Source organism: Haliotis rufescens, unplaced genomic scaffold (assembly GCF_023055435.1).
Source record: "Haliotis rufescens isolate VD_foot unplaced genomic scaffold, xgHalRufe1.0.p SCAF_14, whole genome shotgun sequence".
Classification (NCBI taxonomy): Eukaryota; Metazoa; Mollusca; class Gastropoda; order Lepetellida; family Haliotidae; genus Haliotis; species Haliotis rufescens.
The window spans coordinates 8,033,096-8,049,762 of record NW_025963824.1 but is presented as its reverse complement, the minus strand read 5'-3'; the positions used below and the strand labels follow the sequence as shown (position 1 = coordinate 8,049,762).

Genomic DNA, 16,667 nt, shown 5'->3' with positions numbered 1-16,667 from the left:
TCTCATGCGATCAGTAAATAAAGACGAGGAAGGATATTTGTGTATGCAGGCAGAGAAGGTAATTACATCTCTACATGTTTCTAGTTGTCGCAGTGTGCATAGATCCGGAAACCTGACCAGAAGCAACAGGTTGGACCGCCGCTTATATATTTTCAAAAGCAGAGTTATTGACCTTTGGAACAAAAAGATCGCCAAGTACGCATGGTATTAGAGTAGTTATATTATTGTTTTTTCTTCTCAATTTTGATAGGATTATGATGATTTATTTTACCCATTTTACTCAAATATGAAGCTTTTCTGGAGCTCTCGTGACCTCGTGATTAGTTTACCCATTGTTTATGGAGATAAACCTTCTGTGTTTTGAAGTTTGATTTAGTCACAGTGTAGAGTAGATACCTCTTATTTTAGTTTGGAACCAAGTGCTTAAGCTTTTTTGTGGGCTTATATATTTATAAGGGGTTTCCGTAGCTAACAGAACACCTCTTTTTAACCAATCAGAGTCAAGCATTCTTCAAGGGGCTGTCGGGTAGCCTAGTGGTTAAAGCGTTTGCTCGTCACGCCGAAGACCCGGGTTTGATTCCCAACATGGGTACAATGTGTGAAGCCCATTTCTGGTGTTCTCAGCCCTGATATTGCTAAAAGCGGCGTAAAACCATACTCACTCACTCTCACTCACTCACTCACTCACTCACTCACTCACTCACTCACTCACTCACTCACTCACTCACTCAAACACTCACTCAAACACTCACTCACTCAAGCACTCTTCAATGTCCCAGTAGAAATAGTTATACAAGTACACTCAACACAACTATTGAAGGGTCACCCAGTTAAGGACGATACAATTGAAGGTCTCCTATTTAAACGATATAACTAAACTAATAATCAGTCTAAAGCGCCAGTTGTTAAAGACCCCACTAATGTGAATATTTGTAGCTGTATTAATGAAAATACTTAACCAGGGTAATAAATGCAGGAGCAGGTACCCACTGACCACTTTTGTCTCAAGTTTAAGCATTGTGTTCATGGTCACACGATCGTATAGCTCGAACACGTTGTCTTCTAAGGCGCCGATATTACCTGTGCAGAGTTGCGTCCCTTGGGCACGCCAGAAACCTATGATTGTGGGTTCGAATCCCGGTTCAACCCGATTGTGTTTCTAGGTTTGTCAGCACCATACCCGTGCCCGTGGGTTTCACCGAAGTGGTAAACGTCTGTGACCTGCATCACCTCGGGCTTTCCTCCCACATTAAGCTGACACGCCGCGATATAACTGGAATACTGTTAAAAGCGGCGTTAAACCAAACTCACTCACTCACTCACTATGTTTTTTTCCGTGCACAGTTTCTTTATGTTGCTAGTATATATATTCATTTAAAACCTCTGCCAAAAGCAGAGTTACCCCGGTAATTGTTCTCCGACTATATCATAAGCATGTGTATTTAAATGTATGAAATAGTGATGACACCAGGCGTTTGCAAGACCTGTCCTGCCACACTGGTGGCACCCGTCACAAACACATGCGAAGGCAGGTCAACTGTTCACCTGAAAAACATATGGTACAAGTCAAAATAGGGAATTGTGTCAGACATCACTTTTGTCACATATACAACAAATTTGGAATTGCCTCCACATGTCTACCATAAAGCAAATTATTCTGGTTATTGTTAGTAACATAATTTCCTTAAATTAAGAAATGATAATCCAGTTGACTTAAAATAAACAAAATAGCAATGTTTGTTTGTTTGTTATTTATAGCCACACTCAGTAATACTCCAGCTGTGTGATGGCAGTCTGTAAATAATTGAGTCTGGACCAGACAATACAGTGATTTTATTAACTGCATCTATGCTGTCGAGTATTGACACACTCATCAATGGTCAAGTATCAATACTTGGCTTAAAGTGAGTGTGTGTGTGAGTGAGTTGGGTTTTACGCTGGTTTTAACAGTATTCCAGTTATATCACGGCGTGTCAGCTTAATGTGGGAGGAAACCCCGAAGTGATGCAGGTCTCGGACGCTTACCACTTTGGTCAAACCCACGAGCACGGGTATGGTGCTGACAAATCTAGAAACATAATTGGGGCAAACCGGGATTCGAACCCACAATCATAGGTTTCTGGCGTGCCCAAGGGACGCAACTCTGCACAACAAATTGCGGCGCCGTAGACGACTGGGCCACCCGTGCCCCGTAAATAATTGAGTCTGGACCAGACAAAACAGTGATTTTATCCACGCTGTCGGAATAATGACACACACTCATCAATGGTCAAGTATCTGGAAGAACTTCAGTTTCCATCAAATTACTGTTAAATGATGTCAGGCAATGGTGAATTAGGGCCCCAGTCATGCAGAGTTGCCTCCCTTAGGTGTGCCAGAATCCTATGATATTCTTTTTAAATCCCAGATTCACCTGATTATGTTTCACTTCTGTCCAGACCCTGGAGAATAAATTGAAAAAGGAGTCCAACTCAAGTCTAGAATGACTTTGCAAGTCTAGATTTCCGCAGCTTGAAATTAAGCCTTGTTCGGGGCTTCATTTGGATGAGAGTTGACTGAACCTCCATGTTGTGTGTTTCAGCCAGGATGAGGCCCAGAAGATCGACCAGGAGCTGTTTGAGGACTACTCCTTCAGCGTGGAACAGCTGATGGAGCTGGCTGGGTACAGCTGCGCTGTCGCCATCGCCAGGGTCAGTCAGGCATCAGTTACCAGTTTTAGTTGTTGAAAAAAACATAGCCATAGAAAACTGCAAAATGATTTATGTTATGTTTTGTTACTTCCAAAAACACAAGGTGAAAAACTTTTCAACTCGTCTCGAATTGGTGAGGAGAATTTATAGAAATGTGACCTTGAAAGCTGGAAAATGATAATTTTAAAAATTGTTAGCTCACCTAAATGAAAGACAAGTGACCTCATGTCCTAGCCTGCTGGCTGGAAGCCCTTGAGGTCATCTGTAAACATATTCTCAAACACCACAGAGCAGGTGCTTGTCCAAAACATGACAGCACAATTTGGTCTCGAGGTTTGAGGACAACAGTGCAGTGCTGGTGTGTTGTATATATCTACAGAGTGTCTTGTTGCAATGTTTCTACAGAGTGTGTCTTGTTGCAGTGTATCTACAGAGTGTGTCTTGTTGTATATATCTACAAAGTGTGTCTTGTTGCAGTGTATCTACAGAGTGTGTCTTGTTGCAGTGTATCTACAGAGTGTGTCTTGTATATATCTACAAAGTGTGTCTTGTTGCAGTGTATCTACAGAGTGTGTCTTGTTGCAGTGTATCTACAGAGTGTGTCTTGTTGTATATATCTACAAAGTGTGTCTTGCTGTATATATCTACAGAGTGTGTCTTGTTGTATATATCTACAAAGTGTGTCTTGTTGCAGTGTTTCTACAGAGTGTGTCTTGTATATATCTACAGAGTGTGTCAAGTTGTATATATCTACAGAGTGTGTCTTGTTGTATATATCTACAAAGTGTGTCTTGTATATATCTACAGAGTGTGTCTTGTTGTATATATCTACAGTGTCTTGTATATATCTACAGAGTGTCTTGTTGCAGTGTTTCTACAGAGTGTGTCTTGTATATATCTACAGAGTGTGTCTTGTGTATATCTACAGAGTGTGTCTTGTTGTATATATCTACAGAGTGTCTTGTTGTATATATCTACAGAGTGTCTTGTTGCAGTGTTTCCCAATAGACAACATGTCCAAGGACAGCGGTGCAGTGCTGGTGTGTTGTGTATATCTACAGAGTGTCTTGTTGTATATATCTACAAAGTGTGTCTTGTTGCAGTGTATCTACAGAGTGTGTCTTGTTGTATATATCTACAAAGTGTGTCTTGTTGTATATATCTACAGAGTGTGTCTTGTTGTATATATCTACAGAGTGTCTTGTTGTATATATCTACAGAGTGTCTTGTTGCAGTGTTTCCCAATAGACAACATGTCCAAGGACAGCGGTGCAGTGCTGGTGTGTTGTGTATATCTACAGAGTGTCTTGTTGTATATATCTACAGAGTGTGTCTTGTTGCAGTGTATCTACAGAGTGTGTCTTGTTGGAGTGTATCTACAGAGTGTGTCTTGTTGGAGTGTATCTACAGAGTGTGTCTTGTTGCAGTGTTTCCCAATAGACAACATGTCCAAGGACAACGGTGCAGTGATGGTGTGTTGTATATATATCTACAGAGTGTCTTGTTGCAATGTTTCTACAGAGTGTGTCTTGTTGCAGTGTTTCCCAATAGACAACATGTCCAAGGACAACGGTGCAGTGTTGGTGTATTGTATATATATCTACAGAGTGTGTCTTGTTGCAGTGTATCTACAGAGTGTCTTGTTGCAGTGTTTCTACAGAGCGTGTCTTGTTGCAGTGTACCTACAGAGTGTGTCTTGTTGCAGTGTATCTACAGAGTGTGTTTTGTTGCAGTGTTTCCCAATAGACAACATGTCCAAGGACAACGGTGCAGTGCTGGTGTGTTGTATATATCTACAGAGTGTGTCTTGTTGCAGTGTTTCCCAATAGACAACATGTTCAAGGACAACGGTGCAGTGCTGGTGTGTTGTATATATCTACAGAGTGTGTCTTGTTGCAGTGTATCTACAGAGTGTGTCTTGTTGCAGTGTTTCCCAATAGACAACATGTCCAAGGACAACGGTGCAGTGCTGGTGTGTTGTATATATCTACAGAGAGTGTCTTGTTGCAGTGTTTCCCAATAGACAACATGTCCAAGGACAACGGTGCAGTGCTGGTGTGTTGTGTATATATACAGAGTGTGTCTTGTTGCAGTGTTTCCCAAGAGACAACATGTCCAAGGACACCTGTGCAGTGCTGGTGTGTTGTATATATATCTACAGAGTGTCTTGTTGCAGTGTTTCTACAGAGTGTGTCTTGTTGCAGTGTATCTACAGAGTGTGTCTTGTTGCAGTGTTTCCCAATAGACAACATGTCCAAGGACACCTGTGCAGTGCTGGTGTGTTGTATATATCTACAGAGTGTCTTGTTGTATATATCTACAGAGTGTGTCTTGTTGCAGTGTTTCCCAATAGACAACATGTCCAAGGACACCTGTGCAGTGCTGGTGTGTTGTATATATCTACAGAGTGTCTTGTTGCAGTGTACCTACAGAGTGTGTCTTGTTGCAGTGTATCTACAGAGTGTGTTTTGTTGCAGTGTTTCCCAATAGACAACATGTCCAAGGACAACGGTGCAGTGCTGGTGTGTTGTATATATCTACAGAGTGTGTCTTGTTGCAGTGTTTCCCAATAGAAAACATGTCCAAGGACAACGGTGCAGTGCTGGTGTGTTGTATATATCTACAGAGTGTCTTGTTGTATATATCTACAGAGTGTGTCTTGTTGCAGTGTTTCCCAATAGACAACATGTCCAAGGACAACGGTGCAGTGCTGGTGGGTTGTATATATCTACAGAGTGTGTCTTGTTGTAGTGTTTCCCAATAGACAACATGTCCAAGGACAACGGTGCAGTGCTGGTGTGTTGTATATATCTACAGAGTGTGTCTTGTTGCAGTGTTTCCCAATAGACAACATGTCCAAGGACAACGGTGCAGTGCTGGTGTGTTGTGGGCCGGTGGGGAATGGTGGGGACGGCCTTGTCTGTGCCAGACATCTCAAACTATTTGTGAGTCACAATTCAAACTTTTTTTAGTGCACCTGTTAAATGGATAGTCTCAATATGCACCTGTTAAAAGGAAAGTCTCAATGTGCACATGTTAAATAGATAGACTCAATGTGCACCTGTTAAATTGAAAGTCTCAATGTGCACATGTTAAATAGATAGACTCAATGTGCACCTGTTAAATTGAAAGTCTCAATGTGCACCTGTTAAATGGATAGTCTCAATGTGCATCTGTTAAATTGAAAGTCTCAATGTGCACCTGTTAAATGGATAGTCTCAATGTGCATCTGTTAAATTGAAAGTCTCAATGTGCACCTGTTAAATGGATAGTCTCAATGTGCACCTGTTAAAAGGATAGTCTCAATTTGCGCCTGTTAAATGGATAGTCTCAATGTGCACCTGTTAAATGGAAAGTCTCTATCTGCACCTGTTAAATTGATAGTCTCAATGTGCACCTGATAAATGGATAGTCTCAATGTGCACCTGTTAAAAGGAAAGTCTCAATGTGCACCTGTTAAATGGATAGTCTCAATGTGCACCTGTTAAATGGATAGTCTCAATGTGCACCTGTTAGATGGAAAGTCTCTATCTGCACCTGTTAAATGTATTGTCTCTTTGGACCCCCCCCCCCCCCCCCCCCCCCCCCGTCTTGAGCTCAGTTCACTTTTTCCCTTTACTTGTACTTTCTGGTTTTTCACCGAAAAACTATTACTTCCACAGACAATTACTGGTTGTATTTACTAGCCCAGCATTAATATTGTTGAAAAAACTACACAATTCAAGAAAGCGTAACACAACTGGGTTTTCTCATAACATTACACCCCTGTGGATATCCAGGTTAGATTATGTCTTCAGCAACCCATGCTTGTTGTAACTAACGGGATCGGGTTGTCAGACTCGCTGATTTAGGTGACGCATGTCATCGTATCCCATTTGCACAGATCGATGCTCATGATGTCAATCACAAGATTGTCTGGTCCAGACTGGATTATTTAATGTCATAGCCTATATATTGTCGACTGCAACGTTAACCTACAAGCAAATTAATTTTGATCAACACTCAATATCACCCTCTCACCAACTCCATACACTGACTTGCAGGGTTTCAAGCCTTGATGCTATATACGTCACCTGTCCCTATACAATGAATTCCAAGGCGACTATGCTTGTCGTAAAAGGCGACAAACGGGATCGGGTGGTCAGGCTTGCTGACTTGGTTGATGCATGTCATTGAACCCAATTGCGTGGATCGATGTTCATGATGCAAATCACTGGATTGTCTGGTCCAGACTCGATTATTTACAGACCGCCATTATATAGCTGGAATATTGCTGAGTGCGGCGTTAAACAACAAACAATGACGTCACCTAACAACAGGCGTGATAATGGCCTGTCGTCAAGCAATATGAGGGCGTTATCAAGTTACAGTGGCCCGCTCTCACCAACTCCATACTCTGACTTGCAGGGCTTCAAGCCTTCCATCTTCTACCCGAAGCAGCCCAACAAGCCCCTGTTTGAGAGCCTGCGCCGCCAGTGGCCCACTCTATCTACTTTAGCTATAACACTCAATATCCCCCTCTCACCAACTCCATCCTCTGACTTGCAGGGCTTCAAGCCTTCCATCTTCTACCCGAAGCAGCCCAACAAGCCCCTGTTTGAGAGCCTGCGCCGCCAGTGGCCCACTCTATCTACTTTAGCTATAACACTCAATATCCCCCTCTCACCAACTCCATACACTGACTTGCAGGGCTTCAAGCCTTCCATCTTCTACCCGAAGCAGCCCAACAAGCCCCTGTTTGAGAGCCTGCGCCGCCAGTGGCCCACTCTATCTACTTTAGCTATAACACTCAATATCCCCCTCTCACCAACTCCATCCTCTGACTTGCAGGGCTTCAAGCCTTCCATCTTCTACCCGAAGCAGCCCAACAAGCCCCTGTTTGAGAGCCTGCGCCGCCAGTGGCCCACTCTATCTACTTTAGCTATAACACTCAATATCCCCCTCTCACCAACTCCATCCTCTGACTTGCAGGGCTTCAAGCCTTCCATCTTCTACCCGAAGCAGCCCAACAAGCCCCTGTTTGAGAGCCTGCGCCGCCAGTGGCCCACTCTATCTACTTTAGCTATAACAGTCAATATCCCCCTCTCACCAACTCCATACACTGACTTGCAGGGCTTCAAGCCTTCCATCTTCTACCCGAAGCAGCCCAACAAGCCCCTGTTTGAGAGCCTGCGCCGCCAGTGGCCCACTCTATCTACTTTAGCTATAACACTCAATATCCCCCTCTCACCAACTCCATACTCTGACTTGCAGGGCTTCAAGCCTTCCATCTTCTACCCGAAGCAACCCAACAAGCCCCTGTTTGAGAGCCTGCGCCGCCAGTGGCCCACTCTATCTACTTTAGCTATAACACTCAATATCCCCCTCTCACCAACTCCATACTCTGACTTGCAGGGCTTCAAGCCTTCCATCTTCTACCCGAAGCAGCCCAACAAGCCCCTGTTTGAGAGCCTGCGCCGCCAGTGGCCCACTCTATCTACTTTAGCTATAACACTCAATATCCCCCTCTCACCAACTCCATACTCTGACTTGCAGGGCTTCAAGCCTTCCATCTTCTACCCGAAGCAACCCAACAAGCCCCTGTTTGAGAGCCTGCGCCGCCAGTGGCCCACTCTATCTACTTTAGCTATAACACTCAATATCCCCCTCTCACCAACTCCATACTCTGACTTGCAGGGCTTCAAGCCTTCCATCTTCTACCCGAAGCAGCCCAACAAGACCCTGTTTGAGAGCCTGCGCCGCCAGTGGCCCACTCTATCTACTTTAGCTATAACACTCAATATCCCCCTCTCACCAACTCCATACTCTGACTTGCAGGGCTTCAAGCCTTCCATCTTCTACCCGAAGCAGCCCAACAAGCCCCTGTTTGAGAGCCTGCGTCGCCAGTGTGAGGGGATGGACATGCCCTTCTTGTCCTTCTTCCCCTCCGACCCCCAGCTCATCAAAGACTCCTATAACCTCATCGTAGATGCGCTGTTCGGATTCAGCTTCAAGGGACCTGCCCGCCCCGAGTTTGCCTCCATCTTGGAGAAGCTGAAGAAGATACAAGACGATGTCCACATCTGCAGCATTGATGTCCCTTCCGGTAAATAGTAGGGCTGGGACAGTACACTAATTGATGTACCTTCAGGTAAATAGTAGGGCTGGGACGGTACACTAATTGATGTACCTTCAGGTAAATAGTAGGGCTGGGATGATACACCAACTTTGAGATCAGATACGTATCACGATACACTAATTAATGTCCCTTCAGGTAAATAGTAGGGCTGGGACGGCACACTAATTGATGTATCTTCAGGTAAATAGTAGGGCTGGGACGATACACTTATTGATGTATCTTCAGGTTAATGGTAGGGCTGGGATGGTACACTAATTGATGTACCTTCAGGTAAATAGTAGGGCTGGGACGATACACTAATTGATGTCCCTTCAGGTAAATAGTAGGGCTGGGACGATACACTAATTGATGTACCTTCAGGTAAATAGTAGGGCTGGGACGATACACTAATTGATGTACCTTCAGGTAAATAGTAGGGCTGGGACGGTACACTAATTGATGTACCTTCAGGTAAATAGTAGGGCTGGGACGATACACTAATTGATGTACCTTCAGGTAAATAGTAGTGCTGGGACAGTACACTAATTGATGTCCCTTCAGGTAAATAGTAGGGCTGGGATGATACACTAATTGATGTACCTTCAGGTAAATAGTAGTGCTGGGACAGTACACTAATTGATGTCCCTTCAGGTAAATAGTAGGGCTGGGGCGGTACACTGATTGATGTCCCTTCAGGTAAATAGTACGGCTGGGACGATACACCAACTGTGAGATCCAATACATATCACGATACACTAATTGATGTACCTTGATGGAGTTCCTGGTTTAGAGCTGGTCCAAGTATTGATGTACCTTCAGGTAACATAGTGTGGAGAGTCTGGGTTAGAGCTGGTCCAAGTATTGATGTACCTTCAGGTAACATAGTCTGTGAAGAGTCTGGTTTAGAGCTGGTCCAAGTATTGATGTACCTTCAGGTAACATAGTCTGTGGAGAGTCTGGGTTAGAGCCTGTCCAAGTATTGATGTACCTTCAGGTAACATAGTCTGTGGAGAGTCTGGGTTAGAGCTGGTCCAAGTATTGATGTACCTTCAGGTAACATAGTCTGTGGAGAGTCTGGGTTAGAGCTGGTCCAAGTATTGATGTACCTTCAGGTAACATGGTCTGTGGAGAGTCTGTGTTAGAGCTGGTCCAAGTATTGATGTACCTTCAGGTAACATAGTCTGTGGAGAGTCTAGGTTAGAGCTGGTCCAAGTATTGATGTACCTTCAGGTAACATAGTCTGTGGAGAGTCTGGGTTAGAGCTGGTCCAAGTATTGATGTACCTTCAGGTAACATAGTCTGTGGAGAGTCTGGGTTAGAGTTGGTCCAAGTATTGATGTACCTTCAGGTAACATAGTCTGTGAAGAGTCTGGGTTAGAGCTGGTCCAAGTATTGATGTACCTTCAGGTAACATAGTCTGTGGAGAGTCTGGGTTAGAGCTGGTCCAAGTATTGATGTACCTTCAGGTAACATGGTCTGTGGAGAGTCTGGGTTAGAGCTGGTCCAAGTATTGATGTACCTTCAGGTAACATGGTCTGTGAAGAGTCTGGGTTAGAGCTGGTCCAAGTATTGATGTACCTTCAGGTAACATAGTCTGTGGAGAGTCTGGGTTAGAGCTCATCCAAGTATTGATGTACCTTCAGGTAACATTGTCTGTGGGGAGTCTGGGTTAAAGATGGTCCAAGTATTAATGTACCTTCAGGTAACATTGTCAGTGGTGAGACTTGGTTAGAGCTGGTCCAAGTATTGATGTACCTTCAGGTAACATAGTCTGTGGAGTGTCTGGGTTAGAGCTGGTCCAAGTATTGATGTACCTTCAGGTAACATAGTCTGTGGAGAGTCTGGGTAAGAGCTGGTCCAAGTATTGATGTACCTTCAGGTAACATAGTGTGGAGAGTCTGTGTTAGAGCTGGTCCAAGTATTGATGTACCTTCAGGTAACATAGTCTGTGGAGAGTCTAGGTTAGAGCTGGTCCAAGTATTGATTTACCTTCAGGTAACATAGTCTGTGGGGAGTCGGGGTTAGAGCTGGTCCAAGTATTGATGTACCTTCAGGTAACATAGTCTGTGGAGAGTCTGGGTTAGAGCTGGTCCAAGTATTGATGTACCTTCAGGTAACATAGTCTGTTGGGTGTCTGGGTTAGAGCTGGTCCAAGTATTGATGTACCTTCAGGTAACATAGTCTGTGGAGAGTCTGGGTTAGAGCTGGTCCAAGTATTGATGTACCTTCAGCTAACATAGTCTGTGGGCAGTCTGGGTAAGAGCTGGTCCAAGTATTTATGTACCTTCAGCTAACATAGTCTGTGGGAAGTCTGGGTTAGAGCTGGTCCAAGTATTGATGTACCTTCCGGTAACATAGTCTGTAGAGAGTCTGGGTTAGAGCTGGTCCAAGTATTGATGTACCTTCAGGTAACATAGTCTGTGGAGAGTCTGGGTTAGAGCTGGTCCAAGTATTGATGTACCTTTAGGTAACATAGTCTGTGGAGAGTCTGTGTTAGAGCTGGTCCAAGTATTGATGTACCTCCAGGTAACATAGTCTGTGGAGAGTCTGGGTTAGAGCTGGTCCAAGTATTGATGTACCTTCAGGTAACATAGTCTGTGGAGAGTCTGGGTTAGAGCTGGTCCAAGTATTGATGTACCTTTAGGTAACATTGTCTGTGGAGAGTCTGTGTTAGAGCTGGTCCAAGTATTGATGTACCTTCAGGTAACATAGTCTGTGGGAAGTCTGGGTTAGAGCTGGTCCAAGTATTGATGTACCTTCAGGTAACATTGTCTGTGGAGAGTCTTGGTTAGAGCTGGTCCAAGTATTGATGTACCTTCAGGTAACATAGTCTGTGAAGAGTCTGGGTTAGAGCTGGTCCAAGTATTGATGTACCTTCAGGTAACATAGTCTGTGGAGAGTCTGGGTTAGAGTTGGTCCAAGTATTGATGTACCTTCAGGTAACATAGTCTGTGGAGAGTCTGGGTTAGAGCTGGTCCAAGTATTGATGTCCCTTCAGGTAACATAGTCTGTGGAGAGTCTGGGTTAGAGATGGTCCAAGTATTGATGTACCTTCAGGTAACATGGTCTGTGGTGAGTCTGGGTTAGAGCTGGTCCAAGTATTGATGTACCTTCAAGTAACATAGTCTGTGGAGAGTCTGGGTTAGAGCTGGTCCAAGTATTGATGTACCCTCAGGTAACATAGTCTGTGGAGAGTCTGTGTTAGAGCTGGTCCAAGTATTGATGTATCTTCAGGTAACATAGCCTGTGGAGAGTCTGGGTTAGAGCTGGTCAAAGTATTGATGTACCTTCAGGTAACATAGTCTGTGGAGATTCTGGGTTAGAGCTGGTCCAAGTATTGATGTACCTTCAGGTAACATAGTCTGTGGAGAGTCTGGGTTAGAGCTGGTCCAAGTATTGATGTACCTTCAGGTAACATAGTCTGTGAAGAGTCTGGGTTAGAGCTGGTCCAAGTATTGATGTACCTCCAGGTAACATAGTCTGTGGAGAGTCTGGGTTAGAGCTGGTCCAAGTATTGATGTACCTTCAGGTAACATAGCCTTTGGAGAAACTGGGTTAGAGCTGGTCCAAGTATTGATGTACCTTCAGGTAACATAGTGTGGAGAGTCTGGGTTAGAGCTGGTCCAAGTATTGATGTACCTTCAGGTAACATAGTCTGTGGAGAGTCTGGGTTAGAGCTGGTCCAAGTATTGATGTACCTTCAGGTAACATAGTCTGGAGAGAGTCTGGGTTAGAACTGGTTCAAGTATTGATGTACCTTCAGGTAACATAGTGTGGAGAAAGTCTGGGTTAGAGCTGGTCCAAGTATTGATGTACCTTCAAGTAACATAATCTGTGGAGAGTTTTGGTTAGAGCTGGTCCAAGTATTGATGTACCTTCAGGTAACATAGTCTGTGGACAGTCTGGGTTAGAGCTGGTCCAAGTATTGATGTACCTTCAGGTAACATAGTCTGTGGAGAGTCTGGGTTAGAGCTGGTCCAAGTATTGATGTACCTTCATGTAACATAGCCTGTGGAGAGTGAGGGTTAGAGTTGGTCCAAGTATTGATGTACCTTCAGGTGACATAGTCTGTGGAGAGTCTGGGTCAGAGCTGGTCCAAGTGTTGATGTACCTCCAGGTAACATAGTCTGTGGAGAGTCTGGGTTAGAGCTGGTCCAAGTTTTGATGTACCTTCAGGTAACATAGTCAGTGGAGAGTCTGGGGTAGAGCTGGTCCAAGTATTGATGTACCTTCAGGTAACATAGTCTGTGGAGAGTCTGGGTTAGAGCTGGTCCAAGTGTTGATGTACCTTCAGGTAACATAGTCTGTGGAGAGTCTTGGTTAGAGCTGGTCCAAGTATTGATGTACCTTCAGGTAACATAGTCTGTGGAGAGTCTGGGTTAGAGCTGGTCCAAGTATTGATGTACCTTCAGGTAACATAGTCTGTGGAGAGTCTGGGTTAGAGCTGGTCCAAGTATTGATGTACCTCCAGGTAACATAGTGTGGAGAGTCTGGGTTAGAGCTGGTTCAAGTATTGATGTACCTCCAGGTAACATAGTCTGTGGAGAGTCTGGGTTAGAGCTGGTCCAAGTATTGATGTACCTCCAGGTAACATAGTGTGGAGAATCTGGGTTAGAGCTGGTTCAAGTATTGATGTACCTTCAGGTAACATAGTGTGGAGAGTCTGGGTTAGAGCTGGTCCAAGTATTGATGTACCTCCAGGTAACATAGTCTGTGGAGAGTCTTGCTTAGAGCTGGTCCAAGTATTGATGTACCTTCAGGTAACATAGTGTGGAGAGTCTGGGTTAGAGCTGGTTCAAGTATTGATGTACCTTCAGGTAACATAGTCTGTGGAGAGTCTTGGTTAGAGCTGGTCCAAGTATTGATGTACCTCCAGGTAACATAGTGTGGAGAGTCTGGGTTAGAGCTGGTTCAAGTATTGATGTACCTCCAGGTAACATAGTCTGTGGAGAGTCTGGGTTAGAGCTGGTCCAAGTATTGATGTACCTCCAGGTAACATAGTGTGGAGAATCTGGGTTAGAGCTGGTTCAAGTATTGATGTACCTTCAGGTAACATAGTCTGTGGAGAGTCTGGGTTAGAGCTGGTCCAAGTATTGATGTACCTCCAGGTAACATAGTCTGTGGAGAGTCTTGGTTAGAGCTGGTCCAAGTATTGATGTACCTTCAGGTAACATAGTCTGTGGAGAGTCTGGGTTAGAGCTGGTTCAAGTATTGATGTACCTTCAGGTAACATAGTCTGTGGAGAGTCTTGGTTAGAGCTGGTCCAAGTATTGATGTACCTTCAGGTAACATAGTCTGTGGAGAGTCTGGGTTAGAGCTGGTCCAAGTATTGATGTACCTTCAGGTAACATTGTCTGTGGGAAGTCTGGGTTAGAGCTTGTCCAAGTATTGATGTACCTCCAGGTAACATAGTCTGTGGAGAGTCTTGGTTAGAGCTGGTCCAAGTATTGATGTACCTTCAGGTAACATAGTGTGGAGAGTCTTGGTTAGAGCTGGTTCAAGTATTGATGTACCTTCAGGTAACATAGTCTGTTGTGAGTCTGGGTTAGAGCTGGTCCAAGTGTTGATGTACCTTCAGGTGACATAGTCTGTGGGGAGTCTGGGTTAGAGCTGGTCCAAGTATTGATGTACCTTCAGGTAACATAGTCTGTGGAGAGTCTGGGTTAGAGCTGGTCCAAGTATTGATGTACCTTCAGGTAACATAGTCTGTGGAGAGTCTGGGTTAGAGCTGGTCCAAGTATTGATGTACCTTCAGGTAACATAGTCTGTGGAGAGTCTGGGTTAGAGCTGGTCCAAGTATTGATGTACCTTCAGGTAACATAGTCTGTGGAGAGTCCGGGTTAGAGCTGGTCCAAGTGTTGATGTACCTTCAGGTAACATAGTCTGTTGAGAGTCTGGGTTAGAGCTGGTCCAAGTATTGATGTACCTTCAGGTAACATAGTCTGTGGAGAGCCTGGGTTAGAGCTGGTCCAAGTATTGATGTACCTTCAGGTAACATAGTCTGTGGAGTGTCTTGGTTAGAGCTGGTCCAAGTATTGATGTACCTTCAGGTGACATAGTCTGTGGAGAGTCTGGGTTAGAGCTGGTCCAAGTATTGATGTACCTTCAGGTAACATAGTCTGTGGAGAGTCTGGGTTAGAGCTGGTCCAAGTATTGATGTACTTCCAGGTAACATAGTCTGTAGAGAGTCTGGGTTAGAGCTGGTCCAAGTATTGATGTACCTTCAGGTAACATAGTCTGTGGGAAGTCTGGGTTAGAGCTGGTCCAAGTATTGATGTACCTCCAGGTAACATAGTCTGTGGAGAGTCTGGGTTAGAGCTTGTCCAAGTATTGATGTACCTTCATGTAACATATAGGTGACTAAATTGATCGATGACTTGGTTGAATGCGTATCGGACCCAGACAGTTTGTGATGTTGCTCACAATATCGATCACTTGTTTGTCAGGTCCATACTCGATTATTTACAGGCCGGGATCATATATTTCGAATATTGCTGTTCAACAAGATTGTATGAATGGTTTATTTTAATTTTAATTTTAATTTTATTTTTAATTTCATAGATCAGTTATAATATTGTGTGTTTGATAAATGCTTTGTTTTGCCAGACCCATACAGGTACTCTCCAGAGTTGTGAGCAGAGTTATGACCCTTAGGTGTTCAAGGATCTGATGATCAAATAAACACCACACCCATAGTCATGAGTGTCACCAAATTGAAAATGTCTACTACCTGCCTCACTTAAGGCGCTGGTCTTCCAATCCCGGTTCGTCCCGATTATGTTTCTAGGTTTGTCAGCACCATACCATGCTCATGGGTTTCACCAAAGTGGTAAACGTCAGAGACCTGCATCACTTCAGGCTTTCCTCCAACATTAAGCTGACACGCCGCGATATAACTGGAATGCTGTTAAAAGCGGCACAAAACCCAACTCACTCGATCACTCACTATTTTCAGGATGGGATGTAGAAAGCGGCGACCCCGACGGCATCCACCCAGAGCTGCTCATCTCGCTGACGGCACCCAAACTGTGTGCCCGCCACTTCAGGGGCAAACACCACTATCTGGGCGGCCGCTTCGTGCCGAAGACGCTGGAACAACGCTACAGTCTCAATCTTCCTGCCTACCCAGGCACAGAGTGTGTGATAGAACTGAAAACACAGACAACGGAACCTGCAGAAAGTTCCAAGTGATTCTCTCCGCTGCCATCAATTGACCTCCTGCTGTTTGTTGATAGCTTGAAATGTGTATATCATCTGTCCTTTCCAAACAATGTATAGAGAAAAGGTTTGGTGTAGAATTGTTGTGCATCAGTTGAAATTATTTTAATGGTTGGTTTAGTTGGGTTAATTCTGCTTTCAGCTTTAGTTATATCATGCTTGTTAGTTTAGAGGTAGTCATCAAGCCATACTAAAAGACTTGAAGAATTAAAGTCACATGTGACCTGAATGTCACAATGGAATTCTGTTTTTGCTCAACAGCACAACATCTTGATTAAACCCATCTCTCAAAATAACAATTAAATTTAGTAAACATTGTTTGGTGTATGTTTATTTTTTACACCCAAGCTGTCGGTGAAATGGCTGCTCGATGCACCATTATTGTGGGAGAATACAAAAGTGATGCTGGTTTTTTTTTTAGATTTTAAGATGCGGATGCGGATTCAGGTTTTTTTGTAATACTACTGAGTCTCTCAACGTAATACTATTATATACACCTTGAAAAAAGTAAAGCACCACTTCTTTCTTTTTTTTGTATTCGTGACTTCCATGTATCATTTTGAACGACCTACATATGACATTGAGTCATTTTTAGAAATGTCTTAGATACTATTGATACCTTGGTACAAGAACACTGTACGTTCCTCCAGACATTACAAGAA

The 16,667-nt window shown here is 44.0% G+C and overlaps 1 protein-coding gene across 1 annotated transcript; it reads left to right on the top strand.

Moving 5' to 3' along the window:
• Window positions 1-4: 4 nt before the first annotated feature.
• LOC124128025 lies at window positions 5-16,322 on the top strand. Its single transcript, XM_048395400.1, has 9 exons — window positions 5-204; window positions 2,582-2,690; window positions 3,686-4,468; window positions 4,618-4,662; window positions 4,923-4,967; window positions 5,168-5,212; window positions 5,372-5,635; window positions 7,098-8,775; window positions 15,743-16,322. The coding sequence occupies exons 1-9, from the start codon at window positions 5-7 to the stop codon at window positions 15,976-15,978; spliced, it is 3,405 nt and encodes a 1,134-aa protein (XP_048251357.1). The 3' UTR covers window positions 15,979-16,322.
• Window positions 16,323-16,667: the final 345 nt, after the last annotated feature.

What these genes read in the sequence shown, in the direction of transcription:
- LOC124128025 (XM_048395400.1), top strand. Translation starts at nt 5, where the DNA reads ATGCGATCAGTAAATAAAGACGAGGAAGGATATTTGTGTATGCAGGCA. An exon ending in AAGATCGCCAAGTACGCATG is followed by an intron (nt 205 to 2,581) that starts GTATTAGAGTAG and finishes TGTGTGTTTCAG; the next exon opens with CCAGGATGAGGCCCAGAAGA. An exon ending in GCGCTGTCGCCATCGCCAGG is followed by an intron (nt 2,691 to 3,685) that starts GTCAGTCAGGCA and finishes GTCTTGTTGCAG; the next exon opens with TGTTTCCCAATAGACAACAT.